We start from the raw sequence: 20,419 nt of genomic DNA, 5'->3' as shown, positions 1-20,419 counted from the left end.
GCAAAAACTAAAAAAAAAAAAAAAAAAAAAAAAAAAATTGGGACCACAACTACTAAGAGTATATTTTGTACCACTGAGGATTTTTTTATAAGTACCAGTAAAACCGCATTGAGTACCACTGGGAATGTATTTTGTGCCACTGAATTGTAATGGTATTATTTGACAACCTAATTAGACATTTGAAACTTTTTTTTAATTACCACTATAATTATATTTTGTACCACGGAACGTGTATTTTGTACTACTGAATCTAAAATGACAAAATTTAAATTCCGCATGAAATGACCAATCTACCCCTACGAGACACTTCTCAATCACTCTCAACCCTCCGTTTATATAGCCTCGCTACAAGGCCTACCGGCTCTACAATCTATCACTTTGCCACTATATTGACAGGTTTCGTTAATATTAACTGGCAGCGCTCGTTTTACAATTGTCGAAAAAACCTCAAATCATCTCACCCTCCTCTTCCCGACGAGCCACCACCCTCTTGAATTGTAACTCCTGAACAATGAGATTCAAAAAGCAAAAGCGTCACAGAAAAACCGTCAGATTCTACACTGCTTGCTTTGGTTTTCGAGAACCATTCAAAGTTCTTTGCGACGGCACCTTTGTTCATCACCTTGTTTCTAATCATCTTTCTCCTGAAACTACTGTCTCTAACACTCTTGGTGCTTCTGTTCAGCTCTTCACTACCAAGTAATTTCTACTTTTCATTGTATTTAGTACTACAATATTATTATATATTTATTTTTTTTCTGTGTTTTTGGTTAATTTCTTACAAGTATTAATTTTTAATGGGTATATTTTTGTTTTTTGATTAGATGTGTTATTGAAGAGTTGAAGTCTCTTGGAAAATCACATGCTGAATCATATCGTGTTGCTCGGAGAGATTACAAGCTTGCTAGGTTTGCTTTTCATTTTCCCTTCTTTTTTGCAGTTTTTAATTTAATTTGGATTGGAATTTGTTTTAATGTTTGCATAACTATGCTATTTTGTTGGGTTTTGTATAACAATTTTGAATTAATGTTCCATTGTGTGAAATGTGTTGTTTTACTTTGTAATGTAATGTTAAAATCATATATTAAGTGTGTAATTAGTAGTGTAGTTATACTGCTAGGGTATGTAATTCAACTGGAATGCCTCTTGTTAGTTTCCGGTAATGCTCAGTTTTAAAGTTATAATGCTAGGTTATGTAATTCAACTGGAATGCCTCTTGTTAGTTTCCGGTAATGCTCAGTTTTAAAGTTATAATGCTAGGTTATGTAATTCAACTGTAATGCCTCTTGTTAGTTTCCGGTAATGCTCAGTTTTAATTTCCCGGGTTTTTACCGAGGTGCTTCCTTTCTCTTGTGCTTGACATCCCTTGTGTACAAAAACAATATGCGAACAAAAAAAAAACGGAGGTTGGGGGGATCTGGAAGGAAGGTGAGAGTGGAGCTGCACCTGAAATTCTGTTGACATCTTCTATTTCCAAATTTTAAGTGATTTTGTTGTCATGGTCATCTTATTCTGTGATTTCCTTCTTTGATGTCAGGCATCGGCTATTTAAAATGCTCAGTATTGTATTTTTTCCCTTTGAATTACTGACCTATGCCTTTTGATCTACTTTATGAATATATATCAAGGCTTCATCCTTGGCTTCGTTGCTTAGCTGAATTCACTCTTATTTGGAAACCCTTTTTTAGTTCTTTTTTGCACCTCATTTTGTCCTAAATTTGATGGAAAATTGGAAATCTGAACTTGTTTTGAACTTATCTAAATAAGAAAGGGGGAGGCAAAGAGGTATAGTTGTTTGCATTAGGTGTTTCAACTAGCTGATTGTAATTAATTGTTTGTGTATTAGTGTTTGGTAAATAGCTGCTAGTTATTTGTTGTTTCAATGTATCAACGACCAAAAAGCTAAAAGCTCTTTCAAATAGCTCCTCATATGAGCTTTTTGAAAGAGAGTTTTTTTTTGGATTTAAAAAGCTATTTCAAACAGCTCTTTACCAAAAACCCCAAATAGTTTTTTGAAATGGTCCTACAACACTTTTTTCTCCAAAAAGCTCTAAACCAAACACCCCCATAAGCTGATCGAGCCTCCTATGTTCATTTAGACTGATTTTTATTGTAAGATGTTTTATGATATAAGGTTGCTATTAGTAGCAGTGTGTGCGTGACTAGGCAGTTAGAGCATCCATATTCAGGGGCCTGAGTGGTATGAGTCAGATTTGATAGACAATACTATGTGCTTGGCTTTGTTCAGCAATGAACATTTTTTTTTTATTTGATACCTGAAGATATGGATTGAGTCATACCCACCTTTTCCCTCCTTGTGTTTCTAAACTCTATACCTTGTGGGTTTAAGGTACTTCCTTCATTCTTTTTTCCTTGACCTGTTTCAGTTATCACGTTTGCCCAATGCAGAAATTAACTTCAATAACTTTAATCCTCCATACGTAAAAATTATTTAAAGTTATATATTATTATGGTATATATTGAGATGGTGCTAACAAGATCCCACACGAATATATTTGTCCTTACATATAATCCACAAAAGACAGTCAAAGGAAGGGTGGTGAATAGTGTAAAAGTCAAAGTGGGTCAAGTAAAAAGGAACGGAAACCCATACCTTATACCTAAATTACTTGAATTAAATACTCCCATTTTAGCTGATTTTTCTTGTAAGTTGTTTCATGATTTATTGTTGCCCTTAGTAGCAGTTTCTGTCTGACTTAGGCAATTAGAGATAGATTGTAGACTGAGGGCATCCATATTCTTTGTATACTGACTTCTTGTAAGATGTTTTATGATACATTATTGCAGTTTCTGTCTGACTAGGCAGTCAAAGAAACATTGATATATTTTGAAAAGGCACTTTGATGGATTGGGTATGGCATCTAAATATGTTTAGTGTCATCTGTCTGTGTCACTGTGTGCTTGAAGAGGCTTATGCTTGGTAAATTTAAAGATTTTCCTGGAGTCTTTTGGCTGTTTAACTTTTCAATGGTTGCATGGGTTTTTTATGTATGATACTACCGTAAAGAATTTTGTTTGCAGATTTGCTTTGATCAAAACAATGAGTTTCCTTGATATATTTAAACACTTGACTTTGTGGCAGATGTGAGCATGGAGATCAGGAAAGTGCCTTAAATTGTATAATAGAAGTTATTGGAGAAAATAATCCTGAACACTTCTTTGTTGCTACACAAGACATTGAGTTACGAAAGAAGTCCCGAAAGGTAACTTTAGTTATTGCCTTTGTTCTCTATTATTTTTAATCTTCTATGATGGTACTTAAGAATTCAATATTTATTCAAAAGAGATTTATTGTTACGAACTGCTCAATGATAGAATATATCATTATAGCCTTAAGTATTTAACCAGTACCATAATTATTCAAAGCTCTACAATGCTGGATTGGTGCAGAGGGTAAGCTTACCTTTTCCCCTCTTGCTTACCTTTTCCCCTCTTGCTTCTGTGACTGTCATCCAAACACAGTCTTAAGTTTATGAAGATGTTCCTGACTGGATTCATATCACTAAATCATTGTTCTGAATTCTTCACAGGTACCTGGAGTCCCAGTGATGTTTGGTTTGCGAAATGCTGTATTTCTTGAGCAACTTTCATCATATCAGCGTGACTTTGTGAAGGCTGCTGAAGAAGAAAGGCTACATGTGACTGATTCAGAATATAAGTTGTTACAAAAGAGAGTAAAGGGCATATTGAATACCAAGGAATTAAAGGACCTGGCAGAGGAAGGAACTGACGATGAGGATTTGCCGGGTCAGCCTGTAGTAAATCGAGTGCCTAGTAAGACAGATGCAATTCATGCAAAAGACAAGGCTCAATTTAAAAAGAAAAGAGCAAAGGTTATAATCCGTTACACCTGATGAAATCACATACGTGTACTTTTTCTGTATTTATTTATTTATTTTTGTATAATCTCACTGCATGTGTGTGTGTGCCATTCTCCCTGGCTCCTCCTAGCCTCTTTAGTGGTCTAACATGTTGGGAAAAAGGAGCCATTTCTCATTAGCTTTGATCTACTTTAGGAACATTGACATTTAAGTATTATTGATGTACAAAAAGGTTTGTAGAGTAGTTCCGATGCTTTGAGTAGTATATCTGCACAACTGGAACCTGTTTCCAAAATCAAATAGAAGATTATTCTATTAGTCCTATGGTATAGGTTACCAAAGATTTATTCTTCCTGATTATATACTGGAACTATGGAACCTAGGAACCTAATGGCAGCTATATTACTTTGACAGTTACGTCAACCGTTAAGGACAGTGGTATATGGAATCATATTTTTTTTGTAGCCTTTCCCAAGGTTGAGAGTTTAATTGCTCTGACTCGTACTTTGTTCCTAGATATTGGCTGTTGGTGCAATATGGCATGATGCAGGACATTCCTAGGATACACGTCTTAAATAAATATGACTTTATTATCAGGATGGAGATTGATAGAGTAGAGAAAGGAAGGATAGGGGGAAACTTACTTACACATACCTTCAGCCTGGCCTTCTACCCGTATTTAGTGGTCATGAAGGTGCTGTAGTGAAATTATTTCAGATCTAGGGTTTGAATTACAAGATCTCTTGCTCTGGTCAATCAAGGACATAATCTGAATGTACCTGTATCCATCACTGATGTTGGACTTATGAGTAATGGAGTATACCTAGTATCTGTTATTCTTTCCCCTCATGATTAAGGCTATTTTAAAGGTGCTAATACACTTGATGATGATGTATTTCTTCCTGTTTCATCATTTTGTTTTATGTGGTCATCTAACTCATAGGCTTTCATTGTTCCGCCCAACCTTGCAGGGTCCAAACCCGCTGTCGTGCAAAAAGAAGAAAACTATTAGCAGTTCGGGTCCTAGTGCTGGGAAGGTAAGCCTTTCAAGCTATCTTTTATCTATTACGTTGATGAATTTGCAGCAATGCAGTTCAGATTTTGCATTTGCTATCAATAAATTACTAATGAATGCTATGAAATTCTGGTAATGGAATAGTTATGGAGATGGCTATGTTACTCTCTTTTTTCCTGTTTTTAGGAGTGTGGATTGTGGAGGGAAGAAGTGTCAAGAGAAGACTTTGGATGGGTTGGGGGTTATTGAGTTCTTTTGAAGTTTTAATTAATGTTTCACATTTTGTCAAACATTTATAAAGCTATTTGTTTAAGCTGAGTTAAGTCTTGAAGAAAAGCTGTTGACTGTTTTGCTTGCTCTGTTGTTAGAACAAAAATGAAATAGTTTGCAAGCGCTTTAAGGATCTTGTTTATAGTTATATTTCATAGTCCTATATCTCAAGATCTAACATTACCTATCTTGCCAATGGGGTGTCATGTTTCAGTCATATTAGGTATAAGTCTGGCAAATATGTGTCTGTAAAGTATGACCTTTCTGGGTATTGGCTAGATTTTAAGGTAAAAAATAGTGACTAGACTGATTACCGAACTCGTAAGCAGTCTTCTAGGATTACTGGTGTTGACCTGCGGTTCTCCTTCCCCAACTTTCTTTCATTATTCAGTTGTTTATACCGTATTTATTAGACTCCTTGCTACCTCAAGCATGAAATGTGCATTAGATGCTTAATCTAATAAAGAAGTTTCAGGGTTTTTTCTTCGACAATACTGTTCTATGTTCTTTGCATCAGTTGGCATGTGGAAGCAGGCTTCGTTTATTGTGGTTTAGCTTCTTATTAAAGCAGTAGAATGTGCTAGTCATCTTATCAGGCTCATACATGTTCTATAGAGCATTAAACGCCATTGCACAATAATTTGTATTGCATGCCTGCCAATGATGTTTTGGCTTAATGATAAAGACTAAGGTCATAGATTCAAATTCCTCCATTGGCCTTTGTGCTACCCATGGACCAAACTAATCTGCTAGCATGGCTATTGAAGCTATTATCTCACACTGATACATGAATGTATTGCAGGCTGACAAGACTGATAGTGATACGAAGAGAAGCAGGCCTCGAAAGAGGAAGAGATCTCGCAAGGCCAACACATCCTCAGATACTGTATAATTTTTGTTCGTTGTAACAGTTTCTTTTAGGTCGGTCCTGGGGTAGAGTTTTTGATGTATGAGTTAATTTTATATAGGAACTTAGGGAGTGGAAGATGGCTCTTATCTTTGTCATTTATAGTATGATTGTCATGCCTAGTTTATTTTTTTTGTGGATTATTCAACTTATGCCCAAAGCATATCATTTTTTAGTAAATTTATTCACTTTGCGGCATTTTTTTCTCCTTTGTTAGTTAGGAAGACATGTATATACTTATATGCTCACAAAGTAAAGTGATAACTGACCTCTTGAATTATATATACAATCTAGGTAGGCAACTTTGGAAAAATTGATGACTAAGATTACAAAATGATAAGTATATTTGGCCTAATTGTAGGTATTTTCCAACTTGTAACTTGCAATCATAGGGAATTCTATTAATAAAGCTTAATTACATTTAATAATACGGAGTAGTATATAAAAAACATTATTTAATAAGCTTTCATTAAGATGCTTTCTAGAATCTTTTTGATCCAATGGCCTTTGACCTCAAAATCTAAATTTATACCAAGTAACTGATATAAATATACCAGTATAATGGAGTAATGAAATTGAATTTCTTTACTGCAAGCAATGCTTAATTGTTACAGTGATAAGCATCTCATACACATTAACCTTACTCCGAATAAATCAGGCCAAACACCGAACCAACCTCCTCTCTTAACCCTCCAGCATCCCTTACACGATCCACAAAAAAACCACCTTGGTCGAGAGTCCTATCAACTATCATCCACCAATACTACTACCCAATCAACTACCCAATCAGCTCACTCCCCTCGACCCTCGAGGTTCAAACCGAGATTCTTCTCGCTTAAACGACCAAATCTATTTAGTTCTTTTGTCAGTTTCAATGAAAAAGCCAGCTCGATGCTCTTCGCTGTCAGAAAGGGTTATATTAGTCTATTTTAAGAAGAGATCGGCTTCGAGGTCTGCTACGAATTTTCTGTTCTATTCTGAGAAAATAGGTTCGGAGATTGATGATACTAGTGGTTTATTTTGGCTCCCGTTTAAGAAGCGTAAAGGAATTGGTATTTCTTTTCCAGATCAGATGTCTCTTTCTGGTTCTTCTTCTGAGGGCTTGGTGGCCGCCCATTCAAGGCCACAAGGTGATAGATGAAGATTATGGCGTGGAACTGTAGGGGTTTGGGTCAGGCGGACTCCCCTAAAGTTCCTTACATCGCGTCCTTAGTCCGCTCTTGTGGGGTTGATATTATTTTTTTGGCTGAAACTATGGTGTCTGTAGATTCTGTAATGCATAAGTTATCTTCTTTGTCATGTTCAGGTTTTGTAGGTGTGGATTCAGCGGGTCTCAGTGGTGGGCTTTGTGTGCTGTGGTTTGCCCCAATTCTGATTGACCCTCTCTTGGTTTCTTCGCATATAATTTTGTGTCGAGTTGTGGAAAATTTGGTTATAAAACATGTCTTATTTCTGTATGGGGCGCCTCAGGTTTCTGATCGTATGATTGTGTGGTCGGAAATTGCTGATATTTTAGCTTCTTATCCGAATGTGGTGTTAGTTGGGGATTTTAACCAGGTTGAATATTTATCGGATAAGGTCGGAGGTAATCTTGATATTCCAGGTCGTCATGACTTTATACAGTGGAAATTGGACAATGGGTTACTTGATATTCCGTTTTCTGGACCTTCTTTCACTTGGACTAACGGGAGAACAGTTATGGACCCTACTTTTGAGAGATTAGATAAGGCATATGCTACTTCCCATTGGCTTCAGGATTGGCCGGCTACCTCTGTTCATCATCAGCCCATTTTGTTTTCTGATCATGCGGCTATTATTCTATGTGACTCTTTGCCTTCTGGTAGATTCAAGCGTCCTTATTGAATTGAAAATTGGTGCCTACACTCTAGGGATGTCGCTGCTATGGTTCGAAATACTTTTGCTGAACATATTCCTGGGTCTCTTATGTTTTCTTTGTCTAAGAGACTATGTGTTCTTCGTCATCGTCTACTAGCTTGGTGTGTTTCTCATAAAAAGATGTGGGGCATTGATTGGAAAGCTTTGGTTGCGGATGTCACTAGTGCTTCTATTAATCTTGATTCCAGGAGTAGTCGTTGTCTGTTTAGCACTTTTAGAATGGAAAAAGTAAAGGAGGCCGAAGCGGCTTTTCTTTTTTGGAGACAACGAGCTAAAGTGAAGCGGGATGCATTTGGTGATGAGCATTCTAGGTTGTTGTTTTCTGTAGTTCAGGCCCGACGTCGGAAGAACACTATTCTAGGGCTTAAGGACAATGAAGGTACCTGGTTTTCGGATGCGGGGGATATTCGTTCTCTGGTTCTTAATTTTTACAGATCCTTATACAGTAGGAATTTGGATCGTCCTCCTGTTTCTCAATTCCCTTGGAATTCCCTTGACCTCCCTTCTTTGTCTGATAGACATCGTCAGTCCCTTCTAATTCCCTTTTCGGCTGATGATATTAGGCAGGCGATGTTTAGTATTGATGATGATAAATCTCCAGGACCTGATGGTTTTACTTCAGCTTTTTTTTAAGACCTATTGGAGTGAAGTGGGGGATCAGGTGGTGAATGCTGTCCAGTTCTTTTTTGCTCATGGCTATTTACTTAAGGACTGGAATCGGACATTCTTAGTTTTGCTTCCTAAAGTTGATCATCCTGAACTTGTTTCTCAATTTAGACCGATAGGCCTCTGTAATGTTCTGTATAAATGCATAGCTAAGTGTCTTGCTCGCCGTCTACGTTGGATACTACCCGACATTGTGTCGGATTTTCAGAATGCCTTTGTTCCTGGTAGGTTGATGTCTGACAATTGCCTAATGGTGCATGAGATTCTTTCATTTATGAATGCTTCCAAAGCTAGGAAACGTTTTTATGCGGCACTGAAGCTAGACATGAATAAAGCATATGACAGAGTTGAGTGGGACTTTCTGTGCCGGGTTCTTCAGGTTTTTGGGTTTCCTCCTTATTGGATTCATCTGATTATGCAGTGTGTATCTACAGTTTCTTACCAGGTGTTGGTTAATGGGTCACCTACAGAGGGTTTCTGTCCTCAACGTGGTCTTCGTCAAGGAGATCCGCTATCTCCATATCTATTTGTGTTATGCATGGAGGTTCTTTCGGCTATGCTGCGTGAGGCAGAATCAAAAGGCCTTTTTCAGGGTATTAGAATTGCTAGGGGGGCTCCTTCCATTTCACACTTGTTCTTTGCCGATGACTCGTTGCTTTTTTTCCAGGTTTCTCCTCAGGCTTGTGAACAGGTGTTGCAGGTGCTCTCTAACTTTTGTGATATTTCAGGTCAAATGCTTAATTTGCAAAAGTCGTTTGTCAAATTTAGTCCTAACACTCCTGAGGATTACCGAGCATATCTGTCTGGTTGTTTGAAAATGCGCTCTGAAGTTAGATTGGGATCTTATTTAGGCCTTCCTGTTGATTTAGGTCGTAGTAAATGCTCTGAGTTTGGTTTTCTCTTGGACAAGGTGGCCAAACGTCTACAGGCCTTTACAGCTCTTCGGCTTTCGCCGGCAGCTAAGCTTGTTATTATTAACTCAGTGCTCATTGCCTCCTTTAATCACATCCTGTCTGTTTTCAAAATTCCTGATTCTATATGTTCTAGAATGGATAATTTGTTAGCCAGGTTCTGGTGGAAATCTTCTTCTTCTAACCGAGGGTTGGCTCTTCGGTCTTCGTCGTTGCTCCATCTTCCGAAGGGTTTAGGAGGATTGGGAATTCGTAGTATTTCCCCTTTTAATTCTTCACTGTTGGCGAAGCAGAGTTGGCGAATTATTCAGTGCCCTCAGCTTTTGGTTTCTAGGCTTCTGACGGCGAAGTATCCGGCTCTTAGTTCTACTGATTTGTTTTCGACTTCTCGTCCCTCCTGGGGTTGTAGGGGTCTTATTTCAGGGATGTCCTTGCTGTCGAAAGGTTTGTGTTGGAAGGTTGGTTCGGGTTCTCGAGTTCGTATTTTGGAGGATTCTTGGGTTCCGGGGGGACCAGTTCATTTTAAGGATCTTTCGTCCGAGTCGGTTCGTCCGACTCTTGTGTCTTCTTTACTTGATCCGCGTTCTTGCGCGTGGGATGCTACTGTTATACATGGGTTGTTTGATTCTAGCTCTGCTACTAGAATTCTTTCGTTGGATCGACCTGTGCGTTTAATGGATGATTTTGTTTACTGGAAGTTTGCCAGGGATGGTGTTTTTACAACGAAATCTGCGTATGCCCTTCTTTGTGAGCCTGGGGTCAGGTTAGGTAATCCATCTCAAATCTCTCAAGCATGGTGGAGGAAGTTTTGGGCTTTACCAATTCTTCCGAGGTGGAAAATATTTGGATGGAAATTGCTATACGACGCGCTTCCTTTGGCGTCTATTCTCAATTCTCGAGGTCTCCCTGTTGATCCGGTTTGTGCATTTTGTCATATGGATGTGGAATCCGTGTCTCATACTTTCAGAGATTGTCCTGCTATCTGTACTATTTGGCTGTCTGGAGCGTTGGACATCCAATGGGATCTTATGCAGTTTCCTCCATTTAGTATTTGGTTCTCAAGAACAATTTCTCTCTTTTCGTCTACGAGAAATTGGAAGGGTATAGCTTCGTTTTTTGCTCTCCTTTGGGCGATTTGGATTTCTCGGAATCATTTGAGGTTTAGGAAAGCTGTTTGGTCGCCTGGGTCAATTGTTGGCCTGGCATCAGATTGGGTTCTTCGTAATATGCACGCTCTAGATTGGAAGCGGCTTGTGAGGTCCTCTCGTTCGATTAGTTTGGAGGCCAAGCAGGATGTTCAGTGGTTGTGTTTGCGGGGGTTACCTTATATTTCTCCGACGACATGCTTGATTGTAGACGGGGCCTGGGATTGTTCTACTAACAGGGCGGGCGCAGGCTGGGTAGTCCGTGATCTTGATTCTTCTGAGGTCTTAGGAGGTGGTTGTCGGGCTTTTATGGCTAGTTCAGCGTTGCAATCTGAGCTTCAGGCTTGTATATGGGGTTTGGAGTTTGCGATTCGTAAAGGTTTTTTGAAAATCCGGATTTATACAGATTGTGCTGCCCTCCTTGCTCTTCTTCCTCCTTCTGGTTCAATGGAAATCTCTGCTTGGTGGCTCATTCAGGAGTTGCGGGTTTCGGTTCAGTCTTTGTTAGTTTGCCAGGTTCAAAAGGTTCCTCGTTTGTGGGTCAATCCTGCTCACTGGTTGGCTGGTTGTGCCCGACGTCGTCAGTTGTTGTATTTTCTGTTTTAGTTTTTTTTGGGTTGACTGTTGTTTTTTGGTTGTTGTTCCTTTTATTTGATAGCTCTTTTGTCAAAAAAAAAAAAAAAAAAAAGAATAAGCATCTCATAAGTCATAACTATGAGGTTGTGGGATTAAACCCCAATCGAGGCACTTTGTACTAGATATTTCCTTACAATCCCCCCAACCCCCAAGAGCTCCGTAGCTAACGCAAGTTGAGTTGACCTATAAGAGATTTATGGCCTAGTATAGCTTTATTTTTTCCTATAAATAGGAAATTTTTTTTTTTACATTACAAATAAAGTATTAAAGTCATCATATATGCACAGTAATGGTCGATACAAACACTAATAAATGTGGTTTTCAAAAATATTTTACGCCACTGTTACAAATATTAAGGAATGTAGTAAATTTATTTACAATTTAAAATGAAGTGTTAAGTCGTCATATACATGCAAATAAGCTGTAATAGTCAATAGTAATATTGAGGAACACAGAGTAGAATACGGAGTACTATTTTGTGTTGACACAAATGTTAAGGAATGTTTTTTTTGGTGTTTAAAGAGCCACAAAGACAAAGGTGATAAGAATTGATCCCAATATCTCCTAGAATCGGGAGAGGAGTTCTAAACACTTGAGTTATACAGATATAATGCTCTAGATAGGATTCAAAACAAGCGGCTTGGGCTTGTTTGACATTGTTTTTTTTTTTTTTTTGTTATTTTTTTTTGTTTTTTTTTTTTTTTTTTTTTTTGTTTTTTTTTTTGTTATAACTAAAAACCAAAAACAGGGTACAAGAAAAAGGTGTTTACACTTTGCAGTTGTCATTTTTCAAAATTATCATGATTTTAATAAGTTTAAATAATTTTTGATTCGTTATGTGACATATATCATATGATTTTAAAAAACAGAAAACCATAAAACAGAAAACCACATCAATGTCAAATGAACCCTTAGAGTATTGTTTTTTGTTTCAAGTTTTCTATTTTTTTTTTTTTAAAAAAAAACCAAAACACAGGAGGCCAGAAAAAAGTAGCTTTCACTCTTTTGCTGTCATTTTTTATTGTTTATATGACCTATAGAATATAACCAAACTGAAAATTATAGTAATAACGAACGAAATCTAACATATTGGATTACTAAGAATAGGGGTGAAAATTTGGTTTGTGGTTTGGATAATAGCTAAAACTAAATCCAATTCGAATCAATTCGGTTTTGGAGTTTTCTAAGCCAGAATCCAAACCAAATTAAGATTCAGTCCAATCCAAACCAAAGTGAAGTAATTCAGTTTTCTAATTAGAATCCAATCAGAACCGAAATTTATCCCTTCTTGCGCAACATTCAGACCCAAAACCCAAACTTCACCCAAAAAATTCATGCAATCATTCAACCATTTTTTTTGTTAGATGCGTTCTTTGTGATAGAGTGAGATTTTGAGAAATTATTCTGGTATATATATGAAAGGGGAAAAGGTTGAACTTGATGTAATGGGTCAAATTTCGGTTTGTAATTCGATTTTCGGTTTTCTAAACACCAAAATCGAGCCCAAACCGTAATCCATATTTTTAATATTTCCAAATCGATCAAATCGGAATTAATAAAAAACCAAATCGAATTAGTACCGAATTACTAATTTGGTTTGGTTTTTGGTTCGATTCAATTTTAATCGGATTTACTTTTACCCCTACTAAGATGTAGCAAGTATGTAAAGAATCTAATTGCGAATTTCAAAATGTAATTGATATATGGTGATTGGTGAATAATGTGATAAAATAAGGCCCTGTTCTTTAGAGCTGCTCTGCTCTGCTTTGCTGAAATCTGCTCTGGTTTTCTCTGCTCTGTTGAAATCTGCTCTGCTCTACTCCAATCTGCTCTACTCTGCTTTACCCTGCTTTGCTCTGCTTAAAATTAATACTTAATATTGAATTATTATAATAATAAGAATTAATAATTAATAATAATAGTAATAAATAAATAATATTAAATAATAATAAATATTTAATATTTAATAATAATAATTATTATTAATATTTTATAATAATAGTAATAATAATAATAATTAATATTTGATAATATTAGTAATTAATATTTAATAATAATAATAATAATTGATATTTAATAATAATAATAATAATAATTAATATTTAATAATAATAATAATAATTAAAATTTAATAATAATAATAATTAATATTTAATAATAATAATAATTAGTATTTAATAATAATTAATTTTTAATAATAATAATAATAAATATTTAATAATAATAAATAATTAATATTTAATAATAATAATAATAATTAATATTTAATAGTAATAATAATAATAATAATTAACATTTAATAATAATAATAATAAATAATAATTTTTAATAATAATAATTAATATTTAATAATATTTAATATTTAATAATAATAATATTATTAAAAATTAATATTAATAATAATAATTAATAATTAATAATAATATTATAATAATTAATATCTAATAATAATAGTAATTATAATAATGATAATAATAGTAATAATAATACTTATAACTAATAATAATAATAATACTACCTCCGTTACATGTTTTGTGCAACATTTTCCAAAAACGGATGCTACATATTATGTGCAACAAAAAATTTCTTTCCTTTTTAGGTAAATTTTTTAAAATGAAATTACCATAATGCCCCCAATTTAAAATTAATAACATTTCTTAATTTACTAACCCAAATTTAATTAATCAATAATCACCCCCTTCTCTCTCCTGCCCCCTTTCTTCTCTTATACCTGCAACCACCACCATCATCAATGACCACCGCAAACACCACCAACCCAAGATCAATTCTACCACCAACACCACCGAAACCATACCACCAACATCACCCGTTCACCGCCGACACCACGACCACCACAAACCATCGACCACTGCGACCTTAACAGTTAACACCACGACCACCAAAGGCCGCCGTTTCGACCTCTAACCCCTCCTTGTAGAAGTCGCTGCCCCTCCTCGTGAGAGCCCCCGCCCCCTTTGTCGAATTTGAAATTAGAACCCTAGAAATTGAAAAGCGAAAGTGGATCGGAATGTAGGATTAAGTTTAAAACTCAAATCTAATGGAAAATTGGCAAATATGGGAGGTGAATTAAGGGGGATTATGACTGGTTTTATAAGTGGGTTTGTGATGCCTTCGGGGTGGGTGGTGGTTTTTGGTGCTTATGGCGGGGTTTTCAGTAGGTCTAAGGCGGGGTTTTGTATCTCGGTGGTAGTGTGGTGCATTGGTATGGTGGTTTCGGCGGCTGGTATGGTACTTTCGGTGGTTGATAAGGTGGTTTCGGTGGTTCGTTCGGTGGTTGGTGGTTGTGTCGGTTGTTGTTGGTGGCGAACATGGGTGGTGGTGGTGGTGGTGCAGTGGGTGGTAATGATGGTTGGGTTGAGATTCTTAATTTACTAATTCTGTCATAATCACAAGCCCACATTTTTGCTAATCAACTTTTTCATTTTTTGTCTTGGGAAGTGTGCAAGCCTCTTTGTTGCACTTAACGTGTAACGGAGGTAGTAGTAGTAATAATAATAATAATAATAATAATAATAATAATAATAATAATAATAATAATAATAATATCTGCTCGGCTCGGCTCTGCTCTGCTTCAATCTGCTCTGTTCTGCTGAAATCTACTCTGCTTTGCTTTGTTCTGCCCAGAAGCTCAAAAGAACAGGGCCTAAGGGTATTAAGTGAAAAAATCCTCTCTTTTTTCCAACAAAAGAATCAAATCTACAATTTTGTAAAAACCAAAACTTGAAAAATTAGTTAACCAAAAAGACAAATCTACCCCTTAAACATCTGGAACATTTGAAACCTAGAAAAACCAATTAAAAAAACAAAGAAAGAGGTGATTTGAGTGAAGTTGGGTATATTTGTGGGTTTGAATCCGAATTCCGGTTACCAGTCAATTAGTCAGCTCCCTCCTCACAAGTCCAACATGCGTCCAACTTTTCCACCCTTTTAACACATTCATATCATTACATTTCCAATTTTATCCTTTCATTCACTCTTTTTCTCTCTCCTCCTCCTTTCTCTCTCCTCTTTCCGGCGAATGCCGCTTTTCTCACCGGCGACATTCTCGCCGTCGTCGGAAACTCCATTACCGCCGCCTGCATTCTTCTTCTCTAACCTCTGAAACTACCCTCTTTCTCTCTCCTTAATCCGCCATTAAAATGCCGATTCAAGCTCTTCTTCTCTTCCTTCTTTCTCTCTCTTCTTTCTCCTTCTTCTTCTCCACTGCTGCCATTGACGGAGACTTATCAGCGCTTCTTGCTGTCAAATCCGCCATTTCTAGTGACCCTTCTGGGGTGCTTTCGAACTGGACTGCTAAGACTCACTACTGTGAGTGGCGTGGAGTTTCTTGCGGCTCTGTTAATGGTAGAGTGGTTTCTGTTAATCTTACATTTTTGGGTGGAAATGGTGGTTCTTCTGTTCTCGCCGGAACCCTAGCTTCTTCCGTCGGAAACTTGACGGAGCTTAGGGTTTTGTCAATTGCTAATAATGGGTTTTCCGGCGAGATTCCGGCGGAAATTGGATCTTTGCGGCGTTTAGAGGTGGTTGAACTTCAGGGGAATAATTTCTCCGGGAGGATCCCGAATGAGATAAGCAATCTTACTTCGTTTTCGCTTCGTTTGCTTAATTTGTCGTTTAATTTGCTTACTGGGAAAGTTCCGGGTAGTTTAATTGGGTCTGGGAAAATTAGGGTTCTTGATTTGTCTGATAATCAGTTGTCTGGTAAGATTAATGTGGGTCATGATTGTTGGTATCTTACTCATTTGAAGCTTTCGAATAATTTTCTTGTTGGTAATGTTCCTGCTGAGATTGGAAAATGTATGAATTTGAGGACATTGTTGCTTGATGGGAATATTTTGGAAGGTAGTATACCTCCTGAGATTGGCCGTTTGTCGGAACTTAGAGTCTTGGATGTTTCTAGAAATAGTCTTACGGATACGATTCCGAGGGAGATTAGTAATTGCCGGAAGTTGGCTGTTCTAGTGCTGACTAATTTGGTTGAGTATAGTGATGATAGATCGTTGGATATTTTTAGGGGCGAGTATAATGCATTTGTGGGAGGTGTTCCTGAAGAGGTATTTATGATTCCTGCATTGCAGGTTTTATGGGCGCCTAGAGCGAATATTGGCGGTCGTTTGCCTTGGAATTGGACCAAGTATTGCTCGTTAAGAGCTCTGAATTTGGGTCAGAATTATATTGATGGTATTATACCGGAGGGTATTGCAATGTGTAGAAATTTGACATTTTTGGATTTAAGCTCAAATGGTCTTTCTGGAAGCTTCCCTTTGCAGCTTCAAGTCTCGTGCATGGTGTATTTGAATGTTAGTTGGAACTCACTTTCGGGTCTTCTTCTGCCATCCGTTAATCACAATTGTGGTGGTGTGACCTTGAAGAGGGATGATTTGTATTATCTTGATGAAGAAGATATTCACAATGTTTACTTCCGTGTCAACATGTGGGATCCTGATTCGAATGTTCAATATGGTGCAATGTCAGATGATAGTCTGGTGATAAAACATGATTTTGGGAATAACAAATTCACTGGTTCATTGCCTTTATTTTCTTTGTCAGCTGGGTTGTTTGTTCTCAATGGTAATGTATCATATGAGCTTTTGCTGAATGAAAATGGCTTCAGTGGGTCTCTTCCTGGCAAGTTGTTATCTGGTTGTCAAAATGTTCGTGGTGTTTATGTGAATCTGACTGCTAATAAGATATCTGGGGAGATATATCCAACGCTACTTCAGGATTGTTTAGAGCTAAAAAGTTTTGAAGTAGCCCAGAATCAGATGTGGGGGTCAATTTCATCAGATATCAGTAACTTGAATATGCTTAGTAATCTTGATTTAAGAGGAAACCAGTTATCTGGGCCTCTACCTAAGCAGTTGGGAGACTTGAAATATCTGAAATCACTACTTCTTGGCAGGAATAACTTCACTGGGGAGATTCCTCCACAACTTGGTCAATTGACTAACCTTGAGGATTTGGATCTGTCCGAAAACAATCTCAAAGGACCAATTCCTAGTGCATTGGCAAATGCAAGTAATCTAAAAATTCTTTTGTTGGATCACAATGTGCTTACTGATGACATACCTTGGTCCTTCTCATCCTTGTCCCATCTTGTGGAGTTGGATGTTTCATTTAACAATCTCACGGGTCATATTCCACACTTACAAAATATAAGTGATTGTGCAAGCTTCAAGGGTAATAAATTTCTGCACTCATGTCCTGATCCTTATTCGGTACCACCAGCTGGTCTGCCAGTTCCCCTTGAAGTTGAGAAAGTGCACCATCGAAGAAAAATGAAATCCTTGATAATTGCAGCAGCGACTTCTGTCTCAGTTGTAATTGTCGTTATCCTAGTGATAGTGCTTGGGCTTGTGTTTGGAAGAAAGAAGCTGGGTAGACTCTCTTGCCTGAGAAGAAAGGTAGTTGTGACTTTTGCTAATACCCCAGTAGAATTGACTTATGATAATGTGGTTAGTGCAACTGGAAATTTTAGCATTCGGAACTTGATTGGTACTGGTGGGTTCGGGTCGACTTACAAGGCTGAACTCGTCCCAGGTTATCTTGTAGCTGTTAAAAGGTTGTCCATAGGCAGATTCCAAGGAATCCAACAATTTGAGGCAGAGATTAAGACTTTAGGGAGAGTTAGACATAAGAATCTCGTAACCCTAATTGGATACTATGTAGGAGATACTGAAATGTTTTTGATTTACAATTATCTTTCGGGGGGAAACCTTGAGACATTCATACATGACAGATCAGCAAACAATGTCAAATGGCCTGAAATATACAAGATAACAGATGATGTAGCTCATGCCCTTGCCTACCTCCACTATTCATGTGTTCCTCGAATAGTTCATAGGGATATCAAGCCAAGCAATATTTTGTTGGATGAGGAGCTTAATGCCTATCTTTCTGACTTTGGGTTAGCTCGGTTGCTTGAAGTTTCTCAGACCCATGCCACAACTGATGTGGCAGGCACATTTGGTTATGTGGCACCAGAGTATGCAACCACATGTAGGGTTTCGGACAAGGCTGATGTTTACAGCTTTGGTGTTGTGCTTTTAGAATTAATGTCAGGGAAGAAAACTCTTGATCCATCATTTTCTGAATATGGTAATGGGTTCAATATTGTTGGATGGGCCATGTTACTGATGGACGAGGGGAGGTGTTCTGAGTTCTTCTACTCGGAATTATGGGAAGCAGGGCCTGAAGAGAATTTGTTAAAGATGTTGCAGCTTGCTTTGTCATGTACTGTGGAGTCACTTGCTATTAGGCCATCAATGAAACAGGTTCTTGAGAAATTGAAACAACTGAGTTCCTGATGGCACAATGTGATGTCCAATCAAAAGCATCATGGTGTACCTTGTGATAGATCCACTTGTCAAAAATCTATTCTTGAAGTCAAGGTATTACGTCTTTTCATTTGTATTAAAAAAATTATGCTCTTAAATTACTTTTCATTTGCTCCTCTGTTATTAGGTAATGGGGTCTCCGTCTATGATGCATATTGCATAAGACAAAACCTGCAGGGGCACTTATGTTTCTCCTTTTATCATGTTTTTATGAGGAATCTTGTTTTATACTATGCTAGGAGGAGCTTAGTTATCATTTCCTTATCAATAGTTCAATACTATGCTGCAGCTCCTAAGTTGTTTTCTTGTTTTTCAGCCCTGAATTTTAGACAAGTTCAGCTGGAGGCAATGGAAATATCAGAAGTCAGGCAGGAGACCAAGTTTTTCTAAAATAGACCTCTATTTCTTCCACCATGCTGAGATGTATCTGACAATTTTGGTCACTTAATGTTGTGGGATTTTGTACTCGTCCGTTGCCAGGTAGTTAGCCATTCGTAACTTTCTACACGCTGCCTTTGCTTTTGTTAAATTTAAGATCTTGTGATTTCACTGGGGTCAAACAATATACTATTGCAGATGTTACATGTATGGAGATGAGTTGATGTTCAACTTTCTCTCATGCCTTTTTTCAGGGACAATCCCTGTTTATCTAATCAGCATTAGATGGCGACCCACATACAGCAGCGAAGCGTGGTCATCGAATATATATTCTTATGAGAATTGCAAGTCAAAGGTGTGAAACAGCATGAGAATTCTTGGATGCAATATGGTTAGATGCCCCTAGTACATTGAATTTGTTAGTTGTGAAATATATAGGAAAGCAATGCTCTCTTTGTGTATATTGTATCCGTTAATTTGGTAAATTGTCTAACAGCTAAAATTGTCCTATTTTTCAGTTGAGAAATGAAAGGCAATGTGCTGTCAGCTTTTGATGAAAATGATCATGGACAGTAGGTAATCTCTCCTCATCAATGTCATGATGCATTAACTTCACATCTACTAAGCATTTTAGTTTGCCTCAGCTGTTAGACATTAATACTTGTTAGAAATTACTCCCTTTTTGCCCTTAAGCTTCACATATTTCTCTGGGTTGTCTTAAAATAAACATAGCATTTCCATTTCAAGTATATGTTACCAAGTAAAATCTAAATTATACATAGTATTTGTTTTCCCCTCATCAATACTTTTTCCCATCCTAACTGCGACGTATATTGATGAGGGGGTTGGAGCTTGTATTTGTTTGCGTCAAATTGACTCTTTTGATATCTGTAGGTGAAACTGATTCCATGATTTATTCCTTCTTGGATAAAAGCTATGAGTCTACGACCACCAAACTTCCAGGAGAGCCATTGTGTTGCATTATGATAATAAGACCAGCACATTGAAGAGGACCTGTTACCTGCAGTATAAATTTTTTTAAAAATGGCCTGTAATCTTGAGCTTTTATATTTTCTCTAGCCGGCAGAGAATCTGAAGTTTGCAGTTTTATGTATGGTAGACAGGTTTCCAGCTAGTTCCCCTGTTACCCTGTATGGTTGTAATTTGTTTGCAGTTTATATGTAAAGGAAAACTTGACTCGTGACCGTCAAAGAGCGTTGTGTAATACTAAATTACGAAGTATCATTTTTGTAGCCTGATGAACAGAGTTTTGCACAGATGTGAAACTGCCATCAGATCGTCAATGTTAAAATGGCATGTGATGGTTTATCCAACTTATCTCTGTATATGCTGTTTAATTTCGTGTTTTCAGGCTAAGAAATCAGTTGAGAATTC

The 20,419-nt window shown here is 37.1% G+C and overlaps 1 protein-coding gene and 1 pseudogene across 6 annotated transcripts; both read left to right on the top strand.

Annotated features, from left to right (window-relative positions):
• The first annotated feature begins 420 nt into the window (after positions 1–420).
• On the top strand, positions 421–6,209 carry LOC145602540 (uncharacterized). Its single transcript, XM_081658732.1, has 6 exons — positions 421–699; positions 825–908; positions 3,104–3,224; positions 3,552–3,854; positions 4,814–4,879; positions 5,930–6,209. The coding sequence occupies exons 1-6, from the start codon at positions 512–514 to the stop codon at positions 6,017–6,019; spliced, it is 852 nt and encodes a 283-aa protein (XP_081514858.1). The 5' UTR covers positions 421–511; the 3' UTR covers positions 6,020–6,209.
• A 9,045-nt stretch (positions 6,210–15,254) lies between these two features.
• Positions 15,255–20,283, top strand: LOC145600131 (LRR receptor-like serine/threonine-protein kinase RPK2 pseudogene; annotated as a pseudogene). 5 transcript variants are annotated; one of them, XR_014104248.1, is made up of 5 exons: positions 15,255–18,700; positions 18,963–19,126; positions 19,279–19,379; positions 19,543–19,596; positions 19,919–20,283. The product of XR_014104248.1 is annotated as an LRR receptor-like serine/threonine-protein kinase RPK2 pseudogene, transcript variant X5 (transcript). The 5 variants fall into 5 exon arrangements; XR_014104246.1 differs by having other exon boundaries at positions 19,543–19,600; XR_014104247.1 differs by having other exon boundaries at positions 19,279–19,415.
• The last annotated feature ends 136 nt before the right edge of the window (positions 20,284–20,419 follow it).

The sequence above is a fragment of the Chenopodium album genome, chromosome 21 (genome assembly GCF_948465745.1).
Source record: "Chenopodium album chromosome 21, dcCheAlbu1.1, whole genome shotgun sequence".
Lineage (NCBI taxonomy): Eukaryota > Viridiplantae > Streptophyta > Magnoliopsida > Caryophyllales > Amaranthaceae > Chenopodium > Chenopodium album.
Note: the sequence above shows the minus strand (reverse complement) of the source record. Positions and strands in the feature narration are given on the sequence as shown.

What these genes read in the sequence shown, in the direction of transcription:
- LOC145602540 (XM_081658732.1), top strand. Translation starts at nt 512, where the DNA reads ATGAGATTCAAAAAGCAAAAGCGTCACAGAAAAACCGTCAGATTCTAC. An exon ending in TACGAAAGAAGTCCCGAAAG is followed by an intron (nt 3,225 to 3,551) that starts GTAACTTTAGTT and finishes AATTCTTCACAG; the next exon opens with GTACCTGGAGTCCCAGTGAT. An exon ending in CGGGTCCTAGTGCTGGGAAG is followed by an intron (nt 4,880 to 5,929) that starts GTAAGCCTTTCA and finishes AATGTATTGCAG; the next exon opens with GCTGACAAGACTGATAGTGA.